Genomic DNA, 27,806 nt, shown 5'->3' with positions numbered 1-27,806 from the left:
CTTCTTGTTATGTTATTTCTTATGCTATCGAATTTTTTCCCGCCAATCTTTAACTCGTTTCACTTGAGTTTATTAACAGCATTTTTTTGCATGATGGTGTACATATTGCATCTATAATTATCACGAACTGAAATATTAAGGCTGTAAGTACCAATCAAAAAGCACCTGAAGGGGGTGAGTGCTATTTAACTTACTACTCTGGCAAACTTAAGAGAATTGAGAAATCTTCAAATATTTTTATATATCTTATTGAGAAATCTTCAAATATCTTTTATGCTCATCAGAATATTTGCTTGAAAAAAGTTTAAAGATGTTTTTCGATTGAAGAACTTAAATATGCAAAAGAGTTATTTTCGGTTAAAGAAAATTCTTTAACTTTTTTCTAATGCATAATTTTCTAACTTGACCGCCTGTTTTGTAAAACAATACAACGAAAACGGGATCGCTAATTCTTAACTAAATAAGATAAATTAAATATTGCAGAAAGAGCATCAATATTTTGCGTGCTCCATTACATATCCACAAAGACTATTTGTGGATTGTCATTACTTTTAGTTATCTCTTATTAATTTCCTCCCCTCCTTTTAATTATAAAAAACTATTGTTAAGATTTCCATGTAATAAAACTATTCATTCAAGGGTTTAAAACGTTACTGCTAAGTGAAATTGTCACAGCAACCCTCCATAATATCGGTATTAAAGAAAAAGCTTTTTTTTTTTTTTTTTTTTTTTTTTTTGGCAACTGTTAACTTTAGAAATGTTAAATACACTTAAATGAAACTTAAACAAACAAAAAAATTTTCTCAAGTTTATCATTTATTATATTTTTTATAGTATTACTGAGATAATGGTTTTATTGTATTACTGAGGTAAAGGGTTGTTTTTATCAAACAGATGAAGTATCTTTAATTCGATGTTTTTCTCGACGCCCTATAACTATTTCAAAATGTGAAGGTCAGTGCAACTCACAGATGATTTTTTTAATAATCAAATTAGAGTTAGGAATAGTTTTTATCCGCTTCTTGCACTCAGTTTTTACTCTCAAAGCTCAGAACTTTTTAGCCTGAATGTTTTGTCTATTCACATTTATAGTTAGTGTGGCATGCATAAACGCAACATTTCCTTGGCATAATATATGTAATCAATCTAAAGTATTGTTGGTTTAAGCCTGGTATTTTATTATGAGCATGCGCACATGTTTTACTTGCAAATAACTAAAATTCGTTGATTTAGTTTGTTTCTAAGCCTTTACTTATTTCTGATGAAAAACGTTCGCTATGCATTTTTGAAATCTTACATCCTCGAGTGCTTGTAGTAAAACATAAAAATAAAAAAGAATATTTGTAAAAATTTTAATGTTCAAACTGCAAGGTTTTTTGAGTTAAAAAAGGATGCATCTGCTAAATTAAAGAGCATCTTTTGTTTGAAAATTTTTTTGATAAAAAGTTCAACTGTTGTAAGTTCTGTAAAAAATGCCTAAAACATCGCTACATTTCTTTTTAACCTGTCATTTTTTAAAAAAGAGTAAACTATTAAATACTATCTTTTGATAACTAGTAAATACTATCTTTTGATACCTTCGCATCAAAAGATCTGATATAATTTCAACATAAAAATAATCTCTCTCTCTCTCTATATATATATATATACATATATATATATATATATATATATATATATATATATATATATATATATATATATATATATATATATATATATATATATATATATATATAACGGTGGAAAAAATAATAAATACACTACCTTAACATTAATAAAAATGCGTTTTATTCACAGCAACTAATGTTAACTGATAATAGTTTTTATGTTTTTATAAACTTTATTGTTAAAAATCATGTTTTTAAAAAAATTAAGAAGTTTTTTTCAATTTTTCTAATGCTAATAACAATTTTGTTTAAAGTAGCTGGAAATTTACTGGAAAAAATAATAAATACAGAAATGGTTAATTTGATCGTATATTTGAAAAAATCAAGAAAATTCAATGTTTATAAAACGAATATTTAACAAAAATAATTAAAAACAATTAAGAACAAAAACAAAATTTTCTTTTTTTCTGAAAAAGGTTTATCAATCACTTAATAGAATATTTTAAAAAATTGCATTATATTTTGTTGCGTGACCTTTATCTTTTTTTAACTTCGATTAGTCTTTTGGGCATGCTGTTGACCAATTTATGGCATGTTGATAGTGGAATAGCGTACCATGATGCTTTCACAGGCTCCCACAGATCCCTTTTGTCCCGAGCCTTTTGTTTTGCAACCTCATCCATTACAATTTTTCATAAAATTTCTATTGGATTTAAATCTGGCGATTGTGCTGGCCAGTCCAATTGCCTTATACCATTATTTTGGAACCATCTCTTTGTGATAGAAGTTGTATGTTTTGGATCGTAATCTTGTTGAAATATCCAGAGCACCGGCATGTTATTCTCAGCATAAGGAAGGATTATTTCTTCAAGTATATTAGTATAAATATCAGGTGTCTTAGTGTCTGTTATTAAATAGATAGGACTAATACCAGATGACGAGAAACATCCCCACACCATAATGCTTCCACCACCAAATTTAAGTGTTTTTTTAGTGTATTGTGGGTCAAACTTTTTATTTGGTGGTCTACGGACAAACTGCTTACCAGCTGATCACCAAAGATATTAAATTTATATTCATTTGTCCACAAAACTTTGCCCCATTTCCTATTTGTCCATGCAGAATATTTATGACAAAACTCTTTTCTGGCTTTTTTATGTCGTTTTTTCAATAAAGGCACACTTCTAGGTGAACTTGAAAACAAACTAGCTTCAACTAAACGTCCTCTAATTGTTCATGCTGTTCCATTTGGCTCTAAGTTTTTTTTTAATGGTGTTGCTGGAGATAAATGGATCTTTTTTAGCTTCACGAATAATTAATTTATCTTCTCTGTAATTTGTTATTATTATAATAATGAAGTTTATTATCATTCAGTAGCGTAAGAAGGTCATATCAGTTTGAGGAGGAGTGACTTAAACAGCCAGGGTTGGAGATTTGAAGGGAAAGGGTGAGGGAAGTGACCCTCCTGGTCACTTCCCTCACTCTTTTCATTATAAACATGGGGTAAGGGGGTATTAGCCCCTCCAAATCATCTTCCTACGAGGTATTAATAATAACCGGAGTCAACGCATATTTAAAAAGTAATAACAGTTGAAAGTTAACGAAAACAAAAAGATTAATCATTACCGTATTTATTATTTTTTTCAGTAAATTTTCGGCTACTTTAAACAAAATTGTTAGTAACAAGAGAAAAATTGAAAAGAAAACCATAATTTTTTTAAAAATATAGTTTTTAACATAGTTAAATATAGTTTATAAAAACATAAAAGTTATTATCAGTTAACATTAGTTGCTGTGAATAAAACGCATTTTTATAAATGTTTAGATTAGAGTGTATTTATTATTTTTTCCACCACTGTATATATATATATATATATATATATATATATATATATATATTTGGACTCAATAAATTTTTTCCTTTTTTTTAAATTTTGGCTTCATTGCGTTAGATATTGCATGGTTTCTTTATAATGTTTTTTCAACATGCTTTTCAAGGGACTACAACTTTTCATGTGCCAAAATAAATCATTAAGATTGTTAAATTCCGCATGTAAACTTTCCCTACCTTGTTCCTCATAAACTCCAAACCCCAATCTTTATTTTTGAATAAATTGAAGAATATGGGTTTCAAGCAAATACATCATTGGAGTTACAGATGCATTAGGCCAATAAAAATTCATAAAATTTTGGATTGCTGATTCTAAAATTAGATAATTTACTTATATAAAAAAAATTTAAAATAATTTATATAAATAAACTAATCAACTTAAAGTTGTCTGAAAGACGCCTTATGTTGGGTGGGTTTTTGTACATAACAAATTTTACTATTCTTACTTTTACCCAACCAGATAGAAATTCCGATATAGTTTTTTGAATTCTCGAATTTTTTGTTAAAACACTGCATCTTCAATATTATGTGGAATACGACTTGGTTTATTGGCTTTACATAAATCATTAGTTATTGTGCTCCATTATTTCTTCTATGATCTCTCTTAGATTCATGATTTACATATTTATCTTTAAAAAAGAACTGCAAAGGCCAATAGTCATGATGTGAGTTAACAATATATGACATTTCGCTTCATTTTCTAGCTTACCTTTAATAATTGATATATAACATAGACTACAAAATAAGTGCTGACAATCTTTATTCATGACTGTTTGACTCATTATTCTCCCACAAACCTTACAAATACATAACTTAATATGTAAATTTAGCTGAAGATTCAATTCAGAAACTTGTTCTTTGTTTATAGGTTAGGGCAAGGATTCAAGAAAAAAGTTTATATTTAATTGCATCCATCTTTCAATAGTTATGAAAATAGCTGTTGTTAATTAGCACGATTCTAGTCATTAGGGTTATGGCGTTTGTTATTAGTTTTTGAAGAGCGACGATATGTTGATAAATGAAGAAACAGCAAAATTATTTGGAAACATTCCTTTTTGTATGACAGACATAATTAAAATAAACTTTTACGGGGGGTTAACTTGAAGTATTAAAATTCTTTCTTTTTTTTTTTTTAATAAAACCACTTTAATTGTTTTAAAGTTTATTTTAGTATATAATTAATAAAAGAATTTTTCAACTTATTCTATAAAAACTTTAAGAGAAATTCAAGACAATAAGGTAAGAACTCTAGCTAAAGCAAATTGGGGTGATAATTTAAACGGGAATGAATTCTCATGTTCTATTATTCGAAAAATTCATTGTAATAAAATAAAAACTAGGTTGCTAATACTTTTAAAAGATAACTTTTAGACAAAAAAAATCATTTTTCAAGATGGAAAATGTTAACGATTTGTCGTATAATTTTGTACTTTCAACTTCAGTTTAGAGCACTTTCCATTGATTTTGAGAGCCACGTTTTTATACGATTCTTAATCAGCATAAAATTCTCTATCAGAATCAATCATAAATTTATAGGGGTGGGGGGGGGGGGGGGAAGTTGAGCTGCGCCATATACCATTTTATTTATCTAAATGTTAATAACCACATAAAATTGCTTTTAAAAATGGGAAACAATGCTGCAGGCTACATAATAAGTTTTTAACATGGTGAATAAAAATTTAGATATTTGACCATTTGTATCAGACGCATGCGCATAATAAAATCCCAAGCTTTCATAAGTATTAAATAACCGTAAATTAAATTAACTTCTAAGTATTGAATAATACTTATAAAGTATTAAGATTTAAGTTTGCACTAATATAATTTAATTTACGGTAATTTAATACTTCATAAGTATTAAATTACTGTAAATTAAATTATATTAGTGCAAACTTAAATCTAATCTGAGCGTTAAGAATCAGCTCTAACAGCCGTAAAAAAGCTCTTTTGGAATCGGAAATTTTCTATTTGATATGTAAGGCTACAAAATTTACAGAAAAAAAAAATTAAGTTTCAAACAATAATAAAACGAAATTTAGAGATAAGAATTTTTTTTAATATTATTTTTTCCCTAAATTTCAGTTTTTCCAGAAGTTTCTTCTAAATTCCAATTCCGATGAAATTCGGAATTTGCTATCAAACGTGATCAAACTCGGCCGGAACGCAGACCCAGTCCTCCTCCCCCTCAAAAAAAATATTTGAGCGATGAATAAGCCTGTAGTAGAGAATGCCTTGGTGTCGTACATCTGCGGAATCTACGGTAAATTTTGATTTAAAATTAATCCTAATACTTTTTTAAGTTAATTTAAAATATCTTTAAAATTATTCGAGGGCACACTCTAAAGCAGAATCCTTTAATAATTTCTTCCTTGCTTTTTTGAAAACTTTTTGAGCTCCATAAAACTTATTTCTCACTTTTAATCTTTTATTTAGTTGACAGGAGTCTTCTTGTTCAATACGTCTTTTAGTATTTACGTCTTACTTAGTATTTACGTCTTATTTTACGTCTTACTTAGTATTTACGTCTACTTTTCTCAACTATTGCGTTTCTTACTATAAGAGACTTTATTTTTATTTATTGTTAAAAATAAATGTGTATCTGTGTATGTTGAAAAATAATAATTTTGAATTTCGTTTCAAACTTTAATAAAAATTTAATGTTGCTTTATGAGGATAAGAAGAAGAAGAAAATTAAACAAATTATTTAAGTTATTTTTTAAGCATAGCGGTAACATGATTTTTAAACTTTACAAACTTTTCCTTTTGTAATTAGATTATTACAATAAGATCTTCATTTTAAAATTTTTTCCTCACCAGTCTAAATATGCACTTAAAATTTTTTCCTCACCAGTCTAAATATGCACTTCAAATTATTTCATCAAACAAAAATGAATCCTTTTGATATTTTTTGAAAGAATGAGTAATTACGTCTATTAAAATCACTTCGTTTTGTAGCCGTAGAATGATGGGTATTTACGTCTTCTATTAAAATACACTTCGTTTTGCAGCCATTAATTAACAGCTTATAATTTAACTGAAAAATGTTTTGTATGAATACTTTTACTTTTACGTGTGATTTATACATGACATTTGTCCAAAATACAACATACTTTTTAAAGACTGATTAGTCATCTTAAATATTCCATTAAGAATTTAGCAATGGGGGCGGCATTTTTTTTTTAAACATTTAACGTATATTTTATTAGTAGTGTTTTATTGTGTAAGGTTAAGGATTAGGGATTTAGGGATGATTTGGGTCTATGGTTATGTGGAATGGACCTTATGGAAGGTTGGAATCGAAGTTGATGGTGTAGGGATAGTTGGTTCGGAAAGGGTGAGGTTTAGGGTTAGTTTGGTTTGGAATGGACGAGGTTTAATTGTTAAAGGGTTAATGTTGCGTTTACCAGCCTCAGTATATTCTATTATACAATATAAATCAATTAACTTTCTATTAGTGTGTAATGGTTAACTTTCTTTTATTCGTTACGTTTACAAAATACGAATAATCCTCTCTTGCTCTACTTGTAGTGTTCGATACTGCTTTTATCAATTACTCCTCTTTTTGTTTTTCTTTTTCTAAACGAATATCTCTTCTATATTTGAAACTTCTAGTTATTCTTCTTTAATCAATATTTCTTCTGATTTCTATTTAATTCTTTACTTCTCAAAAGTTTCTTCTTTTTTTTTTTTCAATTATAAAACTTCTTGTTTATCCAAATATTTTTCAATTACAAAAATTCTCTCTCGATAAAATTCTTCTTAATACTTTCCTAAACTCTCTTTTACTTCTCTTTAAAAATCTGTCCTCCTCTCTTTCTGTTTTTCTCCTCAAAAGTCTTTTTTTTTTTTTTTGTGAGCATTTTATAGTTTTTGATTGTTTTTGGTTGCGATACCTATTCATCATTTATTTATATGGCAGGTTGGTGAATCTGCGTGTTTACGTCTTTTCCCAGTTGTTTTTAACTTTTTTTCTTACCATTTTATCATTTACTTACGTGAAAAGTTGATGAATAATCTTGTGTCAGTCTTCTCCCGGTCGTTGTTTTTAACTTTTCTTGTTTTCACTTTATCATTTATTTATATGACAGGTTGAATAAGTCTCCGTGCGTTTACGTCTTTTCTCAGTTGTTGTTTTCAACCTAATACTTTTCTATTTATTATTTATTTATATGAAGAGTTGACGAGTCATCTTGTGTACATCTTTTCCGATCGTTATTTTTAATTTAACTCTCCTTCCTCACAGTATACATTTCATCTTTTACAAGCCATTTGATGTGTCCTGATTTGGTGGTGAGCGACACATTTTATAGCGCAATCTGCAAACATCTTCAACAGTTTATCGCAAGTCTTTGAAACTCCAATATCTAAAAGAAACTACATCTTTTGTGCAACATAAATGAGTCATGAGTCACTTAAAAGTCAAATTGATCTATTTCAGCGAACAGCTCCATTTCCACAAGAATTTCTATTATATCCTCAATGTTGCTATAAAATAGTTCATTGACTCCCAATATAGTGATGCTTATTTTTTGCTAAGTTCTTTAAATACCAGTAAAAGAAAGAATACCAGTTACATTAACATTTTCAGTTGTTGGTTTAAAGCTCCTCTTTTTAGATAAAATAGTTCAAACTTTTTTTGTCTAAAGCAACTAACTCATCTGAAGGCTGTTCGGTATGTGGTGCTTCGCTCCAAAAGATGATATTGAATTGTTCACCAAAAAAACGTATGAAGCGATTATGTTAAAATTTTTTTAGTTTCAACTTTAGATGGCTGGTTTCAACTGTTAGAAAGTGTGCTTAAAATATTTTGCTGAAACGAAATAAATTTTGCAAAAACGAAAGAAAAAAAAAGTTATCACCAAAAAGAAAAAGTACTTTCAAAAATCAATTTTTTTTTTTTTACTGATTTAATAAAAAATAAATGTGGTTTGATTCTCGAAAAACCTATCAATTGAGAAGCCATTCAATCAACCTCGAGAAAATCAAGAAAATTAGGAAGCCAATCAATCTTGAGAAGCCAATCAATTTGGTTTGATTCTCGAGAAGAAGAAGAGAAGTGAACAAGTACTTTTAATGATGACAATAGATCTCAATGATATAATGATGGTAGTAGATCTAAATGATGTAATGATGGCAATAGATGTCACCTGTAGATGTATAATAAAATGATATCAGCTGAAATTCTAAACTTTGAATTTTAATTTTTTACACGTTTTTATACTATTATCCATCATGTCTTTTAGACTAGATATTTTTTCTAAAATATTCAGGGCTTATTACTTTGAAAAACCACATCTGTTTGTAAAGCTTCACGGTTGGTATAAAATGCCTCAGATTGTCCATAAGAATTTTATTCACCGAGCTGATGTCATATCTATAATGTATTTACCTTTATAAGTAAGCCCAAGAAGCATTTTTAAAAAAACCTAAGGTGAATTTAAAAGTAATAACTTTTTAAATAAGAGTTGATGTTTCTAACTGTCGAAGTTTTGATCTAAAAATCACATTTCGTTCGAATTATTTAAAATTAATCTACATGAGCACTAATGTTCTCATATAAGTTGATTTTTGATTAGTTTCGAAAACACACCGAAATTCATTTGATCACGTGAAAACGAAACATTACACCTATCTTTTATAGCGAGTTCCTTGCGGTCTGTAAACACAACTGTTTACAATAAGTATCACGAGGCTTCAATGCATAATTTATAAATTACGGCTAGCATAAGCATTGGACCACATTAAAAATACATGATTATTCTGTTGGAGATGTTTAAACATCAAAGGATGCTAAAAATATTTATTTTCATTCAGCTAAATCAAAACAAACCGTTTTCTAAACAACTTTAACGTCTGTCCACCATAAGTAACACAATTTCTTGTGTGATATTTAAATTCATTTTAAGTTTACTGACTTTTTTATTAAGAGAATTTTTAGCATAAAATGAATTGAAAAAAGCTTTGTTCGTTTCGAGTCTTGAAGTTATAGCCAGTCAATCAGATAAAGTGACAGGGCTTAACAGAGTTCAAGCAAAATAAAACAAAAAACAGTTTAAATAATATATCAGATAATAAAATTTTGAACGAATTTTTAAGAATTAAAGTTTGAAAATGTTTAAATTAGGAGGGATATTAAATACAATTCAAACGTAGAAAAGACCCTCATCGAGTTTCAATTAAAATAGTTTTAAATATTCTACAATTTTTTAACAACTGCATCTGAAAGTTAAAATAAAATATACAAATGTCATATCAAAAACTAAACTTTATTTGTATCCGTAAAACTTTAACTTTAAACTTTATTTGTATCCATAAAAGCTGGTAAACTTCTTAATTTTTACAACAAAAAAAAAATCATTTTGTTACATAATGTAAAAAAGTACACAAGAAAAGAGAGCCTTCCTTATTTACTTTTTCAGACTTGATGTCTTCAAGTGAATTATTTTAAGTACTTTCCAATTACTCTCTGCAAAAATATTAAAGCAGTTGTTTTTTTAATTTAATAAGCATGAATTCAGAGTAAATTTTCACTTAAAAAATTCACAAATAAATAAAGATTTCTCGCTACAAGAATAAACATTCTGAAGAAAAGTTATATATATATATATTTTTATATATACATATCACACTTTATTTATAATAATGAAAATTCTAAAACCTTTAAAAACAAAATTATAAACAGCATCAACTATGCAAAATAAAAACGAACTTGAAAGTAGAACTTTAAATAATATTCTCAAAAATTTCAATATAATTGAACTTAGAATCTTACATAGAACTTTCTATATATATATATATATATATATATATATATATATATATATATATATATATATATATATATATATATATATATATATATATATATATATATATATATATATATATATATATATACAAATTATTTTATATATATACATACTAATATATACAGCTTGAAAAAATATACAGATTTTATATACATACACACAATCATTCTTTAGGTATAATCTGTTAAAGATAATTTCTCATCAAACTCTTCTTCAATATTTCTATCATTTACTTCACTTTTGTGAAGTATTTTTTCTTTGGAACTTTTTCTTTCATTAAAGTATTTTTTCCTTAACTTCCTGTTTTTCTCAGATACTGAACAAAGTTTGCCATATAATAATGCATATTCTTTATGCCTTTCATCTAGACCAATTAGTGATTCACAACTCTTGGATGAGGAAAAATGATTATTGTGATAAAAAACTCTTAGGTCCCCTTCAGAATAAGATGTAGTTAGCTCATCTGCTTGCAGACAATGATGATTTGTTAATTTTAGTTTACTGGAGTTTATATCTAAACTTTTTTGACATGAAACAAAGCAATTATCATTTCCATTTACATCTATTACTTGTCCAGAAGATAATTCAAAGTTAAAATAATTCTCTTTTTTTGATATCGAGTCATCAATAGTCCCAAGGCTAATTCGCTTTTTTAAGTGAGGAGATGACTGTGATTTCTTTCTTCTTGAACTACTCAACAATAATTCCTCTACAGTCCCAGAGCTATCTGATCTTCCAACAATCCTTCTAGGTTTTGATATTTCTTGAATCTTTGTACATTCTGTTTTCAAAACCTCGAAATACCTTCCTATATCGATTTTATTAGTAACTTTGCAGGTAGCAGAAATACTGTTCAAAGCAGTGAAAGAGATATTAACTGGAAATTTTCCAGAAATCATTTGACAAGAAGACTCCATATATTTAATTGAATAAATTTAAATATAGTGACGCTACTTAATGTTAACTAGTTGTAAGCACATGGGGTAGCTCTTGCGTTTCTTTTTCTTTGTTCTGCAACCATTAGATACTCAATTCACTTATTCTGATACCTAGCAATACTAACAACAGTAGTACTTACTTTTTAAATACAATAACAATAACAAGTGTTACTTTCGTTTTGTATTTTCCTAAAATAACTCCGCTCAATATTAAACTTGATTGATGTCTTTGACTTTCTGCAGCAGTCAGTAGAGTAGCCTCGAGTGTAAAAAAATCGGCTATAATTCTGACGTCTGCTATTTATGTACGTATAGCTACAAATTAGTAAAAAGTGTTTATTAGAGGGGGTTTATATGTAGAGTTTTTACAATAAAAAAATAAAACTAAGCAGAAATTTTTTTAAAATTTTTAAATGTTAACACTTTATAATAAGTTTTTTGAAAACAAAAAAATCTTAAATTTAAGTTGTTCTTTTTGAACTAATTTTGCAGTTTTATTTTTTACTTACCCCCGTTTTCTTCTTTTTCGTTACAGGTGAAAAATATAATCAGCTCGCTCAGCAACTTCCAGCTCAGCAGCAAATAATTCGTTTAAAAAAAAAAAAAAAATTCAAAATATCATTACAAAGAAAAGAGCAGCAATATGAAGACGTTTTATTTCTCGGTTTAAAAATTTATGTTGCTTTTATGTTTAACGTTTTAGTGCGAATATAGCTAATGCTAGAGCAAAGATATAGGGGAGGGGGAAAGATATGAGGGGTGAGAGGGTAACTTTTTATGTCTAAATATATGTTATTTAAAATTGGATTTGCTTCATATGACTGATATGAAAATTTCGTACTTTTTCGTTATTATTCGGTCCTAACCGAAAAAAAAAATGCTTAGTTTAAATATTCATTTTTAAGTCTGTGGAGCTCGTGATATCAACGTCGATATAATTTATATCAAAGTTGTATTGAGTACCAAGTTAATCTTTGTAAGTCAATCTTTGTAAGTAATAAAGACCGAATAAACTAATATTTATATATGGCATTTTTCTTACATGTATGTCAAACATATTTCTTAGTAAGTAATTCATGCTGTTAATGCTGTTCAACATGTTCATTCAACAATTCAATTTGTGAAGCGGCAATTTTAGGGATATTTCCTTGCTAAAAATGTCTTGATAACCGATCTAAATCACCAGTATGATTTTTTTTTTTTTTTTTTTTTTTTTTTTTTTTTTTACGAAAAAAGTTTACTTGATGTAAAATATTTTTGATAAATTTTATACAAAATTGATAAATAAATGTTGAAATTAATTATATCATATTCTTCCCCAAAATTTATTACAACATGCTCTTCGCCAAAATTAGAAACTCGCGACGTTTCTTTAAAAGGACGTGAAACTTGAGAATAAATTCCTCTTATTTTACTTTAAAAGGACGTGAAACGTGAGAATAAATTCCACTTATTTTACTTTTGCAAGTAAAAAAAAGTTTAGATTTGTCTACCATTATTCTAATCCTTTTTTTAATATTTGATTGAAATTATTAAAAATTAATTGTTCGTCGGTTCATCAACATCCAACCGATGATGTATTTATTATGTAATCTTTACGTAAAAAATTGCTTTTAAGCACATGCGAGTTCGTTAAATTTGGCGAGTTTTTCGAGTTTTTGAGTTTAAAAATGACGTATTTTTTTCTTAAAATCCAATAAAAATAGTTTGAGCAGTTTTTTTTATGAACATATTTGATGCACTTTCTAAAGTTTAAATTAAATGTGAAACTTTTGTAGAACAGAGTTTATAATGAGTAAAGAAGATTTAAAATTGCCACGTTGTGTTCTCTGCAAGAAAGCTACATAGACATAATAATTATTTGAGAATATCAATCAATCCAATACTGAATCGTTATGTTACTAACGTGTTGTTAACTTCATATTGATAACATAACGATTCAAAAAGTTTATCGTGTAATTTTAAATGAAAAATAAAAATCGACTTTGTTCAAAAACAAATTAAAAATGGCGGTTCTCTGAAGCTGTTTTTTAAGTTAAAGAACAGTTCCAATTAGAGACCGCCGATTCGTTATTCGTTATTCCAATACTGTTTATTTGATTATGCAGCAGGTATACTGAGGTTTTTTCTGGCCAGCCTTTACATTATTGGGTAAATATACTGGTTTTGTTTCCAGAATTCAGATACATTTGTATCTGGAATTACATTTGTAATAAATACATTTGTATTTGCTAGAACTGGTTTTGAATTCAAATACCCCTCAATTTCAGCAGAAATGGCTTTCTTGGTGCTTGTTTGACCTCCAGGATTAATGTAACCTGCACCAAACACTTTCTTCCTCAGTTGTTCAGTGAAATCAAAGTCGTCATCATCTTCATCTTCCAACATTGAAGGGGAAGGAGTGCTTTGGCTAGCGAAAGTTTCTTTTTTTGAGAGTTCTTCCATAGCTTTCTTTACTGCAGTTTTGACTACTTCAAATTTTTCCCCCCTATCCACAAAGCACATGCCCTTGCTGATCTAAAAAATGAGCTATAGAGAATTCAATATTCATCGACTCCCCTTCGAATCTTTTGTTTAGATCTTCATTGAAGTAGTGAGCAAGCTCTGATGACACGTCGGTTTTAGGCTTGATCATCTCCCTTGCTAATCTTCCTCTGATGTTGTATAGGCAATTAATAACAGAAAAGATGCTAACATTCTTTTCACTGCTGCATTTCTTAGAGAATTCTGAGAAGCCTCTTAGAAGCCGGATGACAGATTGAATAGATTCCACTTCATCATCTGTTGGTAAAAGATCTGTCAACTTACAATCTCCAGAAACAGTAGGGTTTGGATTCTTCAAAGAATGCGTCGCCGGAAGAAGATCTACCACAGACTCCATTTGATGGAGGTCAGAGTTCCATCTTGTGAGGCATCTCTGTACTAACTTCGTTCTGGAGTTATTTAAGGCTTTGGCAGCATTAACTAAAGTCATAGCTTTTTAAGAGGACTGGTTGAAGTGACCTACTAATTTTGTTATTTTGTGGTTGAGAATTGACCATATCGGACATCTTTTATCATCGACAGCACCACTGACAACTAGATTTAGACGGTATTCGACACACCAAATCGCACTTTGAACCCCAATTGATTTCCTAACACCTGCTTGGACATTAGCTGCACCGTCGACTGTTATTCAGGTTTTGACTCCAAAATCAAGTTCAAGTTTGTTGATAGATTCATTGAGCTTCTTGGCAATATTGTCGCCAGTATGTTGTTCGGGGAGGTAGGACATTTCCACCAAGAAGCGCTTTAATTGGAACTTTGAATCTATATAGTGGAGTGTAAGGCTCATGAAAGACAAATTGGTGTGATCAGTGGTCCACACGTCGGATGTAAAGGCCACACCATCAAGATTTGATTTGTCTGTATTGAAAATGTTTTTTACTTGTTCCTTGATGAATTTAAAAAGGAGAGGAATTTATTTTGTAGATATATTCTTTGCTGTAATGGCTCTGAATTGACCGTTGGTTGCAGTTTTCATCATCCGGTTGAATGCGTCAGTTTCTACAATAGAAAATTGTTGAGTGTCCTCAATCACCCATTTAGTAATGTCAACAACAGTTCTTATTTGATTGATTTAGTAACTTCCCATTCAGGTTTGATAGCCTGTTTTCTGCCTTGCCGTGTCTGTGTGTTGGAAGTGCCACAAGTGCCACAAGTTCCACTTGGTCCAGGCTGTGGCGATGCTGGTGTATCTTTTTGTGTCTGTGGACATCTCCTCTTTTTTCCTCTTTCTTGTGTTTGTTCAAAATCTGAGTCTTCAGAGGCAAGCTCATCAAAAATGTCTGGTATAGTTGATTTTTGTAATCTTTCCTTTCTAATTGTTTATATTAACTCAAGTGGACTCTTTTCAAATGGTTCCTTAAAGAACTTGTGGTGCTTTTATTGATTATGTATATTTTGCCACAGGCCTTGCATTTTGCTTTGTTTTCCTCCGCATTGTTGAAGAATTCCCAAATATTAGATAGCTTAGGCATCTGAAAAGAAAAAAAAAGGGAAATAAAAAAAAAGAAATTAATCGGATTAAGTTTGCCATATCGGATCGGACGAATATTTCGGATTATTTATTGAATTTAAAATCCACAAATATGGATCAGATTATTAATAAAGATTACTTTTCGGATTAAAAATTCGAAAACACGGATCAAATCACATTTTCGGTTTACGGACTTTTTATTGAAATATTTGTCTCAATATTTCCTTAATATTTGCCTTAATAAAACGTGATTGTTTTTGATGCATACAAACAGTTTCCGAAAAAGAACTAATTATTTATTAAGTTATTTGAAAATTCTCCTTAATATTCGTCTTAACAATAAATGATATTTTAGAGGCATGAATAAAGTTTTCAATGAAAGAACTAATTATTTGCCTTAATTATTGAAATAATAATATTTAAGTAGAAGAAATATAACATTATAAATTTTATCAAACCAATGCACTAATTGAAGCAACCCGCGATGCGAAATAATTCGCAAAGGAATTCGATCCACAAAAAAAAAAAAAACCGCAAAAATTCAATTTGAAATATTCTTAACTTTTAAATCAAAATAATATAACAATGGCTTACCGTAATAAATGTAGGTGTAGAATAGTAGACTTGATCTGTTGAAAGAATTGTTGAATGTTAAGATATCCTAATAGGACTGATTGAAAATAAAAAAGAAATCCACTATTTATAGGACGCGCACATAATAAAAATGTAATTTTTTTGGACCACTCCATTTAATGGTGACGCGAACGGAACGCGATTCGTATAATTCGCTAAGCGAATTAAAGTTAAATTGATTCGTAAAAATTTTTCGGATTAATAATCCGAACAGCAAAAGAATCCGCAAAAAAAAAAAAATCCGCTAATGGTTCGTAAAAATTTTTCGGATTAATAATCCAAACAGCGAAGTGAATCCGCAAAAAAAATTCGCTAGTGGTTCGCAAATTAGTTTTCGGATAATTAATACAAAAAATTTTTGCGAACTGACTGTTTTAATCCGCAAAATAATTCGGATTGGCTTTTTGCGGATTTTACGAACCGAATCGGCGCACTATGCATCGCTTAGCGGAAATAGGATTTTGTGCATATTTTTTAGTGATTTTTCATATTTAAACTTTTTAAGTTTTTTTTTTTTTGCATTTAGTTTTTAACTCTTTATAAAAAAAAAATTGTTTTAAGTTTTTTTAAACTTCTGACATCTTAAGGGTTTTTTTGAGGTTTTAAAAAACTCGCATTTTTGTTAAAATCCTTTCAAAGTATATGATAAGTGTTAAATTTCTATATTATTTTTATGCGAAATTAAAATAATCATGTATTTAATTGAATGTAAAACTAGAAATAGAAAAAAAAGGTTTTGGCATAGCATTTTTTTGCTGATTTTTTGATTTCTTAAACATTGATTGATTTGAGCATGTGGTCACAGAGGTCGCCTCGTTTTTTTTGAATAAAATATAGCTACTGCGAATTGAATTTACTGCCATGCAAAAAAATTGAGGCGACCTCTGTGACCTCATGCTTAAAAATCATTTTTACTATTGTGAATTTTATTCAAAAACCGACTAAATTCTGTGAAGTAAATGAAAATTCCGTAGTTCAACAACTTCCGGTAAGTTTTTATTTGATTCAGTTTTACCTTGCGATGATTTTTATTAACTATCAAAATGGCTACATTCACTCTTCGTCAACTTTTAACACATACATTTCCCCCAAGGCATATATTCTTAAGAAAAAAATTTAAAGCCTGTGCAAAACTTTTGGAGTCTAAGTTTATTGCACTAAATAATGCTGGTTGTATGGTTAGTTTCAAAATTTTTCGAAGACTAGCTTTTGAGTTGATAAAAAACTTTAACAAATGTGGAAAAAAAAGCAGTTTGTTCTTCACTAAATACAAAGATTTTCTGGATAAAAAAATAGAATACAAATCATATGTCTGGTAAGTTTTTTATTAATTCTAAAATAAAATGTTATATATATATATATATATATATATATATATATATATATATATATATATATATATATATATATATATATATATATATATATATATATATATATATATGGTAAAGCTACAGTTAAGCGGCCTAAAATAAATTTAAATTTTCGCTTTTAAAAATACGGTGGAGAGTTTGAATGCATTTAATTAGAACAATAGTATGCACGCATGAGTGATTTCAAAAAAGAAATAAATTTTAGAAGTGGAATTAAATTAAGTTTAGAAGAAGTGGAATAAAAATAGTACAGCGCGCCTGATTTTAAATTACTATATCTTATGTTTCTATAAAACTTAAGAAATTTTCAGGCAAATACTTGTTTTAATTCTTCCGTGTTTAACTATTTCTTATAATAAATTTCTTAATCAATTTTTAAAAAGTCAGTCAAACAAAACATAACTATATGTTTTTACTAATTATGTGTTCAATTAGATGGCTATGCAACGTGCTGCTCGAGGGAGACCAAGTGCTCCAACAAGAATAGTTGAAGAAATTCTACCAATCAACGTAGTGTTAAATGAAAATTGGCGTTTGATGGATCTGGGGTTTAGTGTTCAACAGCCTATGTCTGCTTTACAGTGGTTAGCTCAACGCAGATTAATTAAAAACAGTGTGTATTGTGAAAATTGCAACACACAGTTTGGATTAAATAGTTATCAAGATGCAGTGGATAGGTACCGGTGGAAATGCAATGGATGCAAAAAATGGCAAAGCGTTAGAGATGGTTCCTTTTTCAGCAAGAGTAGGTTGCCTCTGCAAACATTAATATGTTATATGTATGGTTGGAGTCGAAATATGCCACAGAGCGAGATCCAACATGAAGCAGGTATGAATTACGCTCCCAATACATTAGCAGATTGGGCTAACTTCTGCAGAGAGGTTTGCGAACAAGATCTGGAGACCAACCCTTCAGTTATTGGAGGAATCAACGCTGATGGGACGCCAATCGTCGTTGAAATTGACAAGTCAAAGTTCTTTCATAGAAAATATCATCGTGGGCAGTGGCGTCCAGGTCATTGGGTGTTTGGCGGTATTGAAAGGTTGTCGCGTAAGTGTTTTTTGGTAGAAGTTCCAGATCGAACAGCAGAAACTCTCCAAAACCTCATATTGCAGTTTATTTTGCCTGAAACTCATATCGTTTCAGATGGCTGGGCATCTTATGCTGGAATACAAAACTTACATCATGGAATTTATTCCCATGCATTTGTCACACATGAAAGCAATTTCGTAAACCCTCTGGATAATGACACACACACCCAAAACATTGAAAATCTATGGATGCGGGTTAAGCGTAAATTGCGGCAACAGTTCGGTACACATGAAGATTTGTTCACATATCATTTGCACGAGTTTATTTGGCGTCAACAATTTAAAGATGTCCCTATATTCTCAGCATTTCTTTCTTGCATTTCCCATCAGTATCCATTGTAATTGATAAACTAAACGGCTATTTTCATAGCCACATATCTCTTAAAAACACATCAGCATGAACAATTATCATATAAACTTATATTCTTTAACTATAACAAATAACTTTAGTAAATAATCAAAAATAAATCTACGCATAACATATTAAAGTAACAAAGTAAAAACAATATCATAAAAATAGCATAATAACAATAGAAAATGTTACTTATTAAAATTTACACAGTTCCAAATTCAAAAAAAAAAAAAAACTAAAAAAACTACTTTGAAATTTATCTACTTTGGTTTTATCTATTATTCTATGATGCTTTTAGTCTCCGCGAACGAGAGCGCAAAAAGCGAAAATTTAAATTTATTTTAGGCCGCTTAACTGTAGCTTTACCATATATATATATATATATATATATATATATATATATATATATATATATATATATATATATATATATATATATATATATATATATATATATATATATATATATATATATATATATATATATATATATATATATATATATATATATATATATATATATATAAAGTTAAAAGTTGTACACACATTTTATACATGTTTTAGGAGAAATACTGTAACAATGGGAACACCTGAAGCACCAAAACCTAGAAAATCTTTTTTACGAGTAGGATGAAACGTAAAAGAACTGATAATCTTCAGGGAAAAGAACTGGAAGAACTTCAACATGCTGTAAAAAGGTTTGCCTCTAATCCCTCTACTGCACCCAGGTCTAATTTATATGGTCCAAATTTATCATTGCATACTTTTTGCAATTTGAGACTAACAGACAGAACATGGGCTGAATTTTAAAAAATTGTTACACAAAATCATCATCTTGTTCCTCCAGGTTTAACCAAGTTAAAAGAATACAAAAAATTGACATATCCAGAGCAGGTGAAATATTCAGAAACTGAAGTAAAATGTAGTCTATTCAATATGATCAAACATTCAGTTTCTAGAGTGTTTGAGTATCTTTTGGAGGATGATGATAATTTTATTAAATTTTTAGCACAAGAAGGAACGTGATAACATATATGTTATTTGCAATGTGGGTGGTGATGGTCAGAGTGACCAATCTGAATTTCAGAATGCAGCAACTATGAAGAGAGGTGTGGATGATTCCACTGTGTATAGTATAGTGTTTGTACTGTTGGAGATTCGAAGTGGAAAAAAGATACTATGGAAAAATTGTAATCCAAATAGTCCAGATGCAACCCGTCATCTTATGTTTTGTTTTGCCAAAGAGACTACTAGTTTTATTCAAGAGAAGTTTGAACATTTACAAAATGAAATTTTGTCTTTAGAGAATATTAAGTTTATAAATTCAAGTTTGTCAACTATTTATACCACAATGAATGATGGTAAAACACTTAATGCTGTGGTATCAAAAATGCTTAAAAAAAATATAGCATCTCAGTGCTGTCATGTATGTCAAGCAAGTCCTAAGGAGTTTAATTTGGAAACCATTTGGAATAAAGATAAAGATGTAGACAAGAATATATTGAAACTTGGAATTTGCAGTCTTCATTTGTGGATATGCAGCATGGAGTGGGTTTTCAATACTGCTTGCAAACTTCCAGCAGTGAAACAAGGAAGAAAAATTCCAGCAAAAAACAGCCAAGAATTTATTGAAAACAAAAAAAAATTCCAGCACTTATTCAAAATACAATTAAAAATAAGGGTATCTTTTGTCAGGAAGGGAAGTGGTACATCCAACACTGGCAATGTTGCACGAAAATTCTTTAATAATCCATCTGTGACTGGAAGAATTCTAAATTTGAATACCACTATGATCAAACTATTTAAGGACCTGCTAATTGATATAAATAGTACAACCGCAAGACCGGATGTGAAAATTTTCAAGCAGAAATCTGAACGTCTGTTTGGTCTCATTTCTAATGATCAGTTTTTAAAAGCCATTCCAATGTCACAGTCTGTGCATAGAATGGTAGTTCATGGTGTTTCTTTTATTAAGTATCCAATAGGTTCTTTGTCTGAGAGTGCCATTGAAGCCAGGAACAAAGCCAACAAAACTGCACGAGTAGGTCATGCACGATTAACTTCTTTTGCTGAAAATACTAGGGATACAGCTAATTATTTATTTATGACATCTGACATGTACCTATACTGTAAGAAGAACAAAATGCAAGAGGTATAAAAGCTATACTGCAAGAAGATTAAGCTGATAACTGTTCTTAAGGTAAATATTGGAGAAAGCTATGTATATCTTTAAATTTAAATATTTAATGTTATCGTTTAATTTTATTAATGATACATTTTAGGTGCTGGTGGTAGCCAATCTGATATTTCTGAGATCTTTTTACATAATCAAACAGTATGTTTTTTTTTATGCTTGCAAAAAAAAAAAAAAAAGTACTAATTGTTAGAAAAGTTGAAACATAAGAATCCCAAACTTTCATAGTGCAATTAATGAAGGCTTGTTGTAAATATTAAATGTTGCTCCACATAAGGATTGCTGAGATACGTTTAGAGTAAAAATTTTAATTATATTTCAATTGTATCTATTTATTACAATGAATACAGTTTTTTCTTGAATGTATAATTATTAGAATTAGAATTTGATAGATAATTTCTATAATAAATAGTTTATATCTTAAACTATACTATTTATTAACAAAACTTTTTAAAATTTTAATGTGTGTTGTTAAATAATTTTAGGAAGATAAAGAGTAATGGTTCATATTATAAAAAGAAATCAAGGAAGCATCATTAAACCATGCAGCTGTAGTTGATAAGCAACTTTTAATAAACGGCTATTTTCATAGCCACATATTGTTAAAAACCTAAAAACGGCTATTTTCATAGCCACATATTGTTAAAAACCTATTTTAGCATCAGAACCTCTATTCTGCATTTGAGGGGAGTGGAACTACTGGAGTATTTATTTTACTTTTATTTATAATAAAATACTTATGTTATTTCCTTTTTTATTTAACATGAAAATATAAGTTGGAGACTAAAAATGCCTGTAACCCCTAAAAAAGATAAACTGATATATCAGACTTAAATAGAGACTTAAAACTGATATATCAGTTTTAAATATCAAAAACTATCGGTTTTATATCTTTTTAAGGTGGCTCACCCCCATTAAAAATCAAAAAAAAAATTTTTTTTTTTCTTTTGAATTATGTTATTTTAAGCATTGAAGTACAAAATCCATAATATATTTTTACTATTATATGCTTAAAAAGTAACAAAAAATACCATTTTTGTGGTTAATACAGTTTCCTACTCCTTAGCAACGTCATAGCAACGGTATAAACAACAAATTTATTCATTACTTCTGGAAGGTTTCAACTTAAAGTTTTGAAGTATTTTTCAATGTTAGATCTATTATGCTTTTCTACTGTTCTGTAAAATATAATATTTCTTAAAAATATGCTCTGTAGCATTAATACAATGTAACTGAACTGAAAACTATCTATCCGGATATGGCGAACAAAAGAAATAATATTAGAAATTTAAAGTGAAAATATCAAGGAAATAGGTATACATGGAGAGCAGAGGAAGTAAATGGTCGTAGCAGGAAATTAGAAACAACAAGTGTATCAAAGCTTAATAAATAACATGACTTAAGTGCTGCAACAAATTGTGATTCCAAAGTTGACAGTTTTTTCTTTATTTGTAACTTTAGAATTATTAAAAATGTATTTGAACAGTATTCTACATGCAGTGAGTGTAATAGCAAGCTAACTATTTTTCATAATGAATCTATAGGTATGGGATTTTCTATTGGAATTATAATACAATGTCCAAACTGTGACTTTGAAAGTACATTTTATTCATCACCATCTATAAATCGAAGTGCTTCTAGTTCAAAGCTAGTGACACAATTCAGAACTTTGTTGAAATGGCTATAAGACAAAATAAAAATAACCTACTGAGTATAGGAAATTCTGTAATAGCTGTACTTTACCATTGTACAAACTTTCCATATGAAGTCACTTGTCATCAATTTTGTTTAAAAGTGAAAAACAGTTGGTGCAAATGGCAATCAGATAACGCTATGGGTAAAACAAGCAATGGATAAAAAATTAATTTACCTGTGACAATTATGGAGGAAATTAAACCTATTTTTCAAGAATTGTCAAACCCTGAAATGCTAAGAAAGTGTTTACATGGGATGACACAAAACTGCAGAGTCATTTAGTAGTTTCATTTGGAAGTGACGCCCTAAAACTACTTGAAGGTTTTTAAATAAAATGAAGGTTATTTAGACATTGAGAAAGAGAAGGATGATGTGAACTCTTATTCTAATGGCAGTTTTTAGTAACTTTTTATAAAAAAAACTTTTTGTTTTTGTTGTTTTTTTTTTTAATAGTGTTTTTTAAGACTTTCTTATTTTAATATGTTTTTCTTACGAAAACGTTAATATCTTCAGTTTGGTTAAAGCTTTTTTCTTCAAATTTTCACAGTATGTGTATTAACTTATTTATGAGGGCTGGAACTAGAATTGTAACATTTTAAGTATAAATGAGTTAGTTTCAATGTAGTTTGTCAGACTGACACAGGCAATTAATCGATTTCGGCACATTTATTGCTGCCATTTTAGTTTTTTTTAACATTTGAAAAAAATTTTAGTTCCAGCCCTAAAGCAACTACTTAGCTACAATTTGGCAAAATATGGTGTAATAAGTGCAAATTTTACTCAAGATATCCTTGTTTTAGATAAGGTAAGATTTTAGACAAATTATGCTGACTCAGCATCAAAAAATGCAAATTTAATTTTTATTTTGAAAAGTTAAAGTTTTAATGTAATTTCTTTATATAAAAAATTAAAAACAAGTTTAGAAATTTTATAAATAAAAAGTTAGACTTAATGGGGGTGAGCCACCTTAATCAAAAATCGAATTAGTCCGGATAAACCAACTAAAAAACCGGAATAAAACCGGTTTTAAAAAAGACCGGACTTTTTTTATAAATATATATAAAAACAAACAATTTCTCATAATTGATGCTTTGTTCAAAAAATTACTTCAAAATGTTAAACAGTTCTCTAGTTATAAGGCTATTTCCTTTTTTTCTATCAGCGCGACGCATAGTGCGGCGGTGCCTAGTTGCAATGAACCATCATTGTAATTACTGTTTGTAACCGTCATTCTTTGTATCCATTTTTAAAGTTACTTATTTTCTAATAACATTGGACAAAATTGTTTGGAAAAAAAGTTAAAGCTGTGAATTTAATTATTCTTGTATGAGTAATTAAGAATTAAAAGTAGGAAAACTAAATTCTTTTACAAGAGAGCATAAAAAATTTGATAAAATTGAAAAACTCGATAAACTTGATAAACTTGATTGAAAACAAATATCAAATGACGTCATAAACATGAGAGTCAAATTGATCGAGTTTTAGAAACCAATTAAATTTTTTCTTCAAGTTTTTGAGAGTTCAAAAGGTTCAAATATTTGGTTGCCAAATAGTTCAAGTTTACTCGAGTTTTTCAAATTTATAAAGTTTCAAACTTGAATTCGCATGTCCCTGACTCAAACTTATTTTCAGTTTTGATTACTTTATTTACATATTTATTGGCGCTGTTCGGAACAAAATGAGTGAAAAAACTTTTTAAATGGGAAAAAACTTTTTAGAATAAAATGGGTGAAAAACGGACGCGTGTCCTTTGGTTTCATGCAACGCACAGTACCTTGAAGGCACAAGATATGACCAAAGTTTGCGATTTTCATGAGCGCAAGGTGCGTCTGGTAGGGTGGGGAAGCATACTTTTACTAAAATCCTGAGCAATTCGTAGTTGCTCAACTTTAAAGCTACTTTTCGTCAGTTATAGTTAAAAAGATAAAGCTACGTAGATGATTTATTATCATCTATGGAAGGATATTTATCAAAATGAAAATCTTTCCAAAAAAAATTTCTTTTTTTTTTTTGGTAGTAAAAGACATGAACATAACTTGATCATCTGAGAAAAATATTTCACAATGTAAACTAAACAAATAAGCATTTAAGGCAGTGAGAATTTCTCACAATAATTAAATCAATGTAAGATTCGAAAGTGATTGAACCATCTCTAATTTGGAGTCTGTATAGTCTACTATAATACTTTAATTTTGGCAAATCCAAAAGTTACAACAACTCGGCAGGTTAGAATTACTTTATTCTATCTCTCATTTCAAACGTTGAAAGTAAATTGCCTTTTTTGAATATAACTAAAACAAAGTCTTCTTCTTCTTCTTCCTTACGGTCATGTCCCACTCGATTTGGGGTCCGCATATCTTCATGCTGTCCTCCATTTTGCTCGATCTAGGGCATCCCTAGGGGTGACTCCAGCAATTTTCATATTTTCAATCAACCTGATAGACATCTTTTCTTTAGTCTTCCCCTTGGTCTGTTCCTTCCCACCACAACTTCAAAAGAATTGATTTTTTTTTAAAAGTAAAAGTTACCTAAATTTTTAGTGTTACGTTTAAAATTTCAAAAAACAAAATGTATTTTTAAAGTAATTATTACAATTAAAATTAAAAACTAAAGTTGAAATCTCATTTTCTCCCAATGTTTAAAATGGGATATAGAACAAAAATGACTCTTACCTGGCGAGCTATTGCCCAAATACACCGGATTAAGATTTAATCAGCTACAGAAACTTGAATCGCAGGAAATAAATTCTAATGCGTTTTTTTTGGATTAAGTTGTTGAATCGCTGAAAAAAATGTTAAATCAAAGCAGGATCATTTCCACACGTGTCGTGAGTTTAACGAAAGTTATTATAATCTATTAGATTTCTAAAAAAGTAAAAAAGTATAAGAGATAAATTTTTGCAACCACAAATATGATATTTTAAGGGTTTGTTCAAAATTGTTCTCACCCTGAAGCATAAATCACTTGTGTACTAGTTTGGTTTAAACTTTTCTACACAGCTTTCTAGTCTTATCGCATGTGTTTCATACTTATCGTATATAGTGTTGACACATATTGTATATCTTAAAATCTGCTTTTGTGTTTGATTTATAGTGTACTCATGGTTTCAAATGAAAGATTTGTGCATTTGTAACATTTTTTTTTTGAGTTTACTGCTGCGCTACAGATTTTACAACCGAAGGTGAACATTCTATTTTGCTCTTGGACATTTGGACGGGTTATTTTGGCCATTTTAAAACGTTTTCAACTTCGATTCACAATTTATGTTGCCTTTTTTTAAACTAAAGCAAGTTGTTTTTGGTTCTATTGCCGCTGCAAATATTGTTACAACTATTTCCACATCGGTTATAATTAGCACATTCTCTACATTACAGCTTGGTTATCAAGTTTCATTATTCTGTTATCAGATAAAGTTATGGATTTGTTTGTCTTAGATAAGGCCCTTTTTCAAAAATGAAATTGCTGCAGGTTGAACTGCTCTAAAACACTTGGGTCAAATCACGATTCAATAAAGATTTTGTGAGAAGAAACTGAAAAAGAAACATTTGAAAGGTTTTGCTTTAAATAGTTTGAGCGTCAATTGCAATTGACACAGCTAATCTTTGAATAATTTTTGTGTGTAATAAATGCTATCAGTATCGAATAGAAAAATTCCGGTCTTTTTTATATTTTTTATACTTTTGATATTTTGCCATAGAAGAATCGATTATGAATGGATGTAAAGCAAGCTACACGTACATTTTTCTTTTTAATTTCCTGCCCTTCATGGCCGATGCGACATTGTCGGCAAAAGGATTTCCATTTTGCTTTCATTGGCCTAAAAACAGCCGCATCGAATGGCTGCAAGATGCATGTTGCATTTGGGAACAAACCAACAAGAATTATTCCATTTTTAGAGCAAAACTAAAGTTTTTTAACAGCTTTTTTAACAGCATCAATAGCATCGCTTAATTGACTATCTTTAAAATTAAGTCTATTTTTAGCTACCAGTTTTTGCCTTGTTTTTTTTTGTCGTGCCATTGCAGATACAACATTCATTTTTATTTTTTTAGTAGGCATAAATGGATCATTAATTGGACATACGATAAGTATGGGATCACATATTTTAACTTCATATTTATTGTATATCCAAAAATAGTACACTTATACTATAATGATTAGAAATTTTATTAACATCAGAAATTATTCATGTTTTATTTAATTAATTAAGTTCAATTTAGAAAGAAACTTTTGCGTAATCCTTTCAGATTTGCTTAGCTTGCTTGAATACCTACTTTAAAAAAAAAAAAAAAATTTTAAATGTAACAAGGTATTGCGGTTTTTTTCTATTCAAGTGGAGTGCATGGCCATGTTGTTTATACATAAAATACAAATATAAAAAACAAATAACTTGTCGCAAAATTTGTTGAATTTTGAAAACCTACGATAAGTGTCGATTCACGGTAGGTGTGGAAACGACCCTAGTTTTCCAATGTAAAATAAACACAGGGTAATCAAATAGCTCTCTTAGATTTTTTTGGTAAGTTAAAAAGTGGCTAAAAAGAACATTCTTTTTCTATTCACAGTTTTAACATAAGAACTTTCATTATAAATATCTTCATATATAAGCACTATTTCTATTCATTTTAAAAATATCTTTGCATTTTTTAGAAATGTTTACTTTTTTTAAACTTATTAATGGTCTTAGGGATGATTGACAAGAGGTTTATGACTTAGAGGTATATTAGTTCATGGTCCATTTTCATCACATTCAATAATTAAATTGCGTTTTATCTTTTAACAATAAGCTTTGGTTTGTGCTTAAAGTAGTTACTTAAAGAAAAAAGATGGTTAGTAACTGTTTTTCTTAAGCTTGATACTTTAATAATCCCCCCCCCCCCCCCTCAAAATAAATAAATAAATACGCCAGTTTAAAATATTTAGGAATGATTGCAGCTGGATTTCTTTCAATGCGTCTCATAATTCAAAAAAGTGCGATTTAAGAATTAAAAAACAAATCTAAATTTTGAGTTTTATTAACTTATTGCGCAGTTTGTGAAACTATCGTAGGTATCGTAGGTATAAATCACAAAAGGATTCATAATTATAAAATTACCCACAGAAATCCAGTTTTAACTCCAATTGGTTCTTGCCACTGCTATATTACTGGCCAATAAGTCTCAACTTTTATTACAGATAAAAGAGCGTTGGCAAGAAGTAAC

The 27,806-nt window shown here is 29.0% G+C and overlaps 1 protein-coding gene and 1 pseudogene across 2 annotated transcripts; both read left to right on the top strand.

The window, feature by feature from the left end:
* The first annotated feature begins 17,088 nt into the window (after positions 1 to 17,088).
* On the top strand, positions 17,089 to 21,088 carry LOC145201589 (uncharacterized; annotated as a pseudogene). Its single transcript, XR_016445830.1, has 3 exons — positions 17,089 to 17,214; positions 19,281 to 20,916; positions 20,999 to 21,088. The product of XR_016445830.1 is annotated as an uncharacterized LOC145201589 (transcript).
* On the top strand, positions 17,474 to 18,739 carry LOC145190631 (male abnormal protein mab-31-like). Its single transcript, XM_090069337.1, has one exon. The coding sequence runs from the start codon at positions 17,708 to 17,710 to the stop codon at positions 18,704 to 18,706; it is 999 nt and encodes a 332-aa protein (XP_089925463.1). The 5' UTR covers positions 17,474 to 17,707; the 3' UTR covers positions 18,707 to 18,739.
* Positions 21,089 to 27,806: the final 6,718 nt, after the last annotated feature.

This window comes from Hydra viridissima, unplaced genomic scaffold (genome assembly GCF_058129835.1).
Source record: "Hydra viridissima isolate aposymbiotic clone 2 unplaced genomic scaffold, HvirCarnegie_v1 scaffold_12, whole genome shotgun sequence".
NCBI classification, from domain to species: Eukaryota; Metazoa; Cnidaria; class Hydrozoa; order Anthoathecata; family Hydridae; genus Hydra; species Hydra viridissima.
Note: the sequence above shows the minus strand (reverse complement) of the source record. Positions and strands in the feature narration are given on the sequence as shown.

What these genes read in the sequence shown, in the direction of transcription:
- LOC145190631 (XM_090069337.1), top strand. Translation starts at nt 17,708, where the DNA reads ATGGCTATGCAACGTGCTGCTCGAGGGAGACCAAGTGCTCCAACAAGA.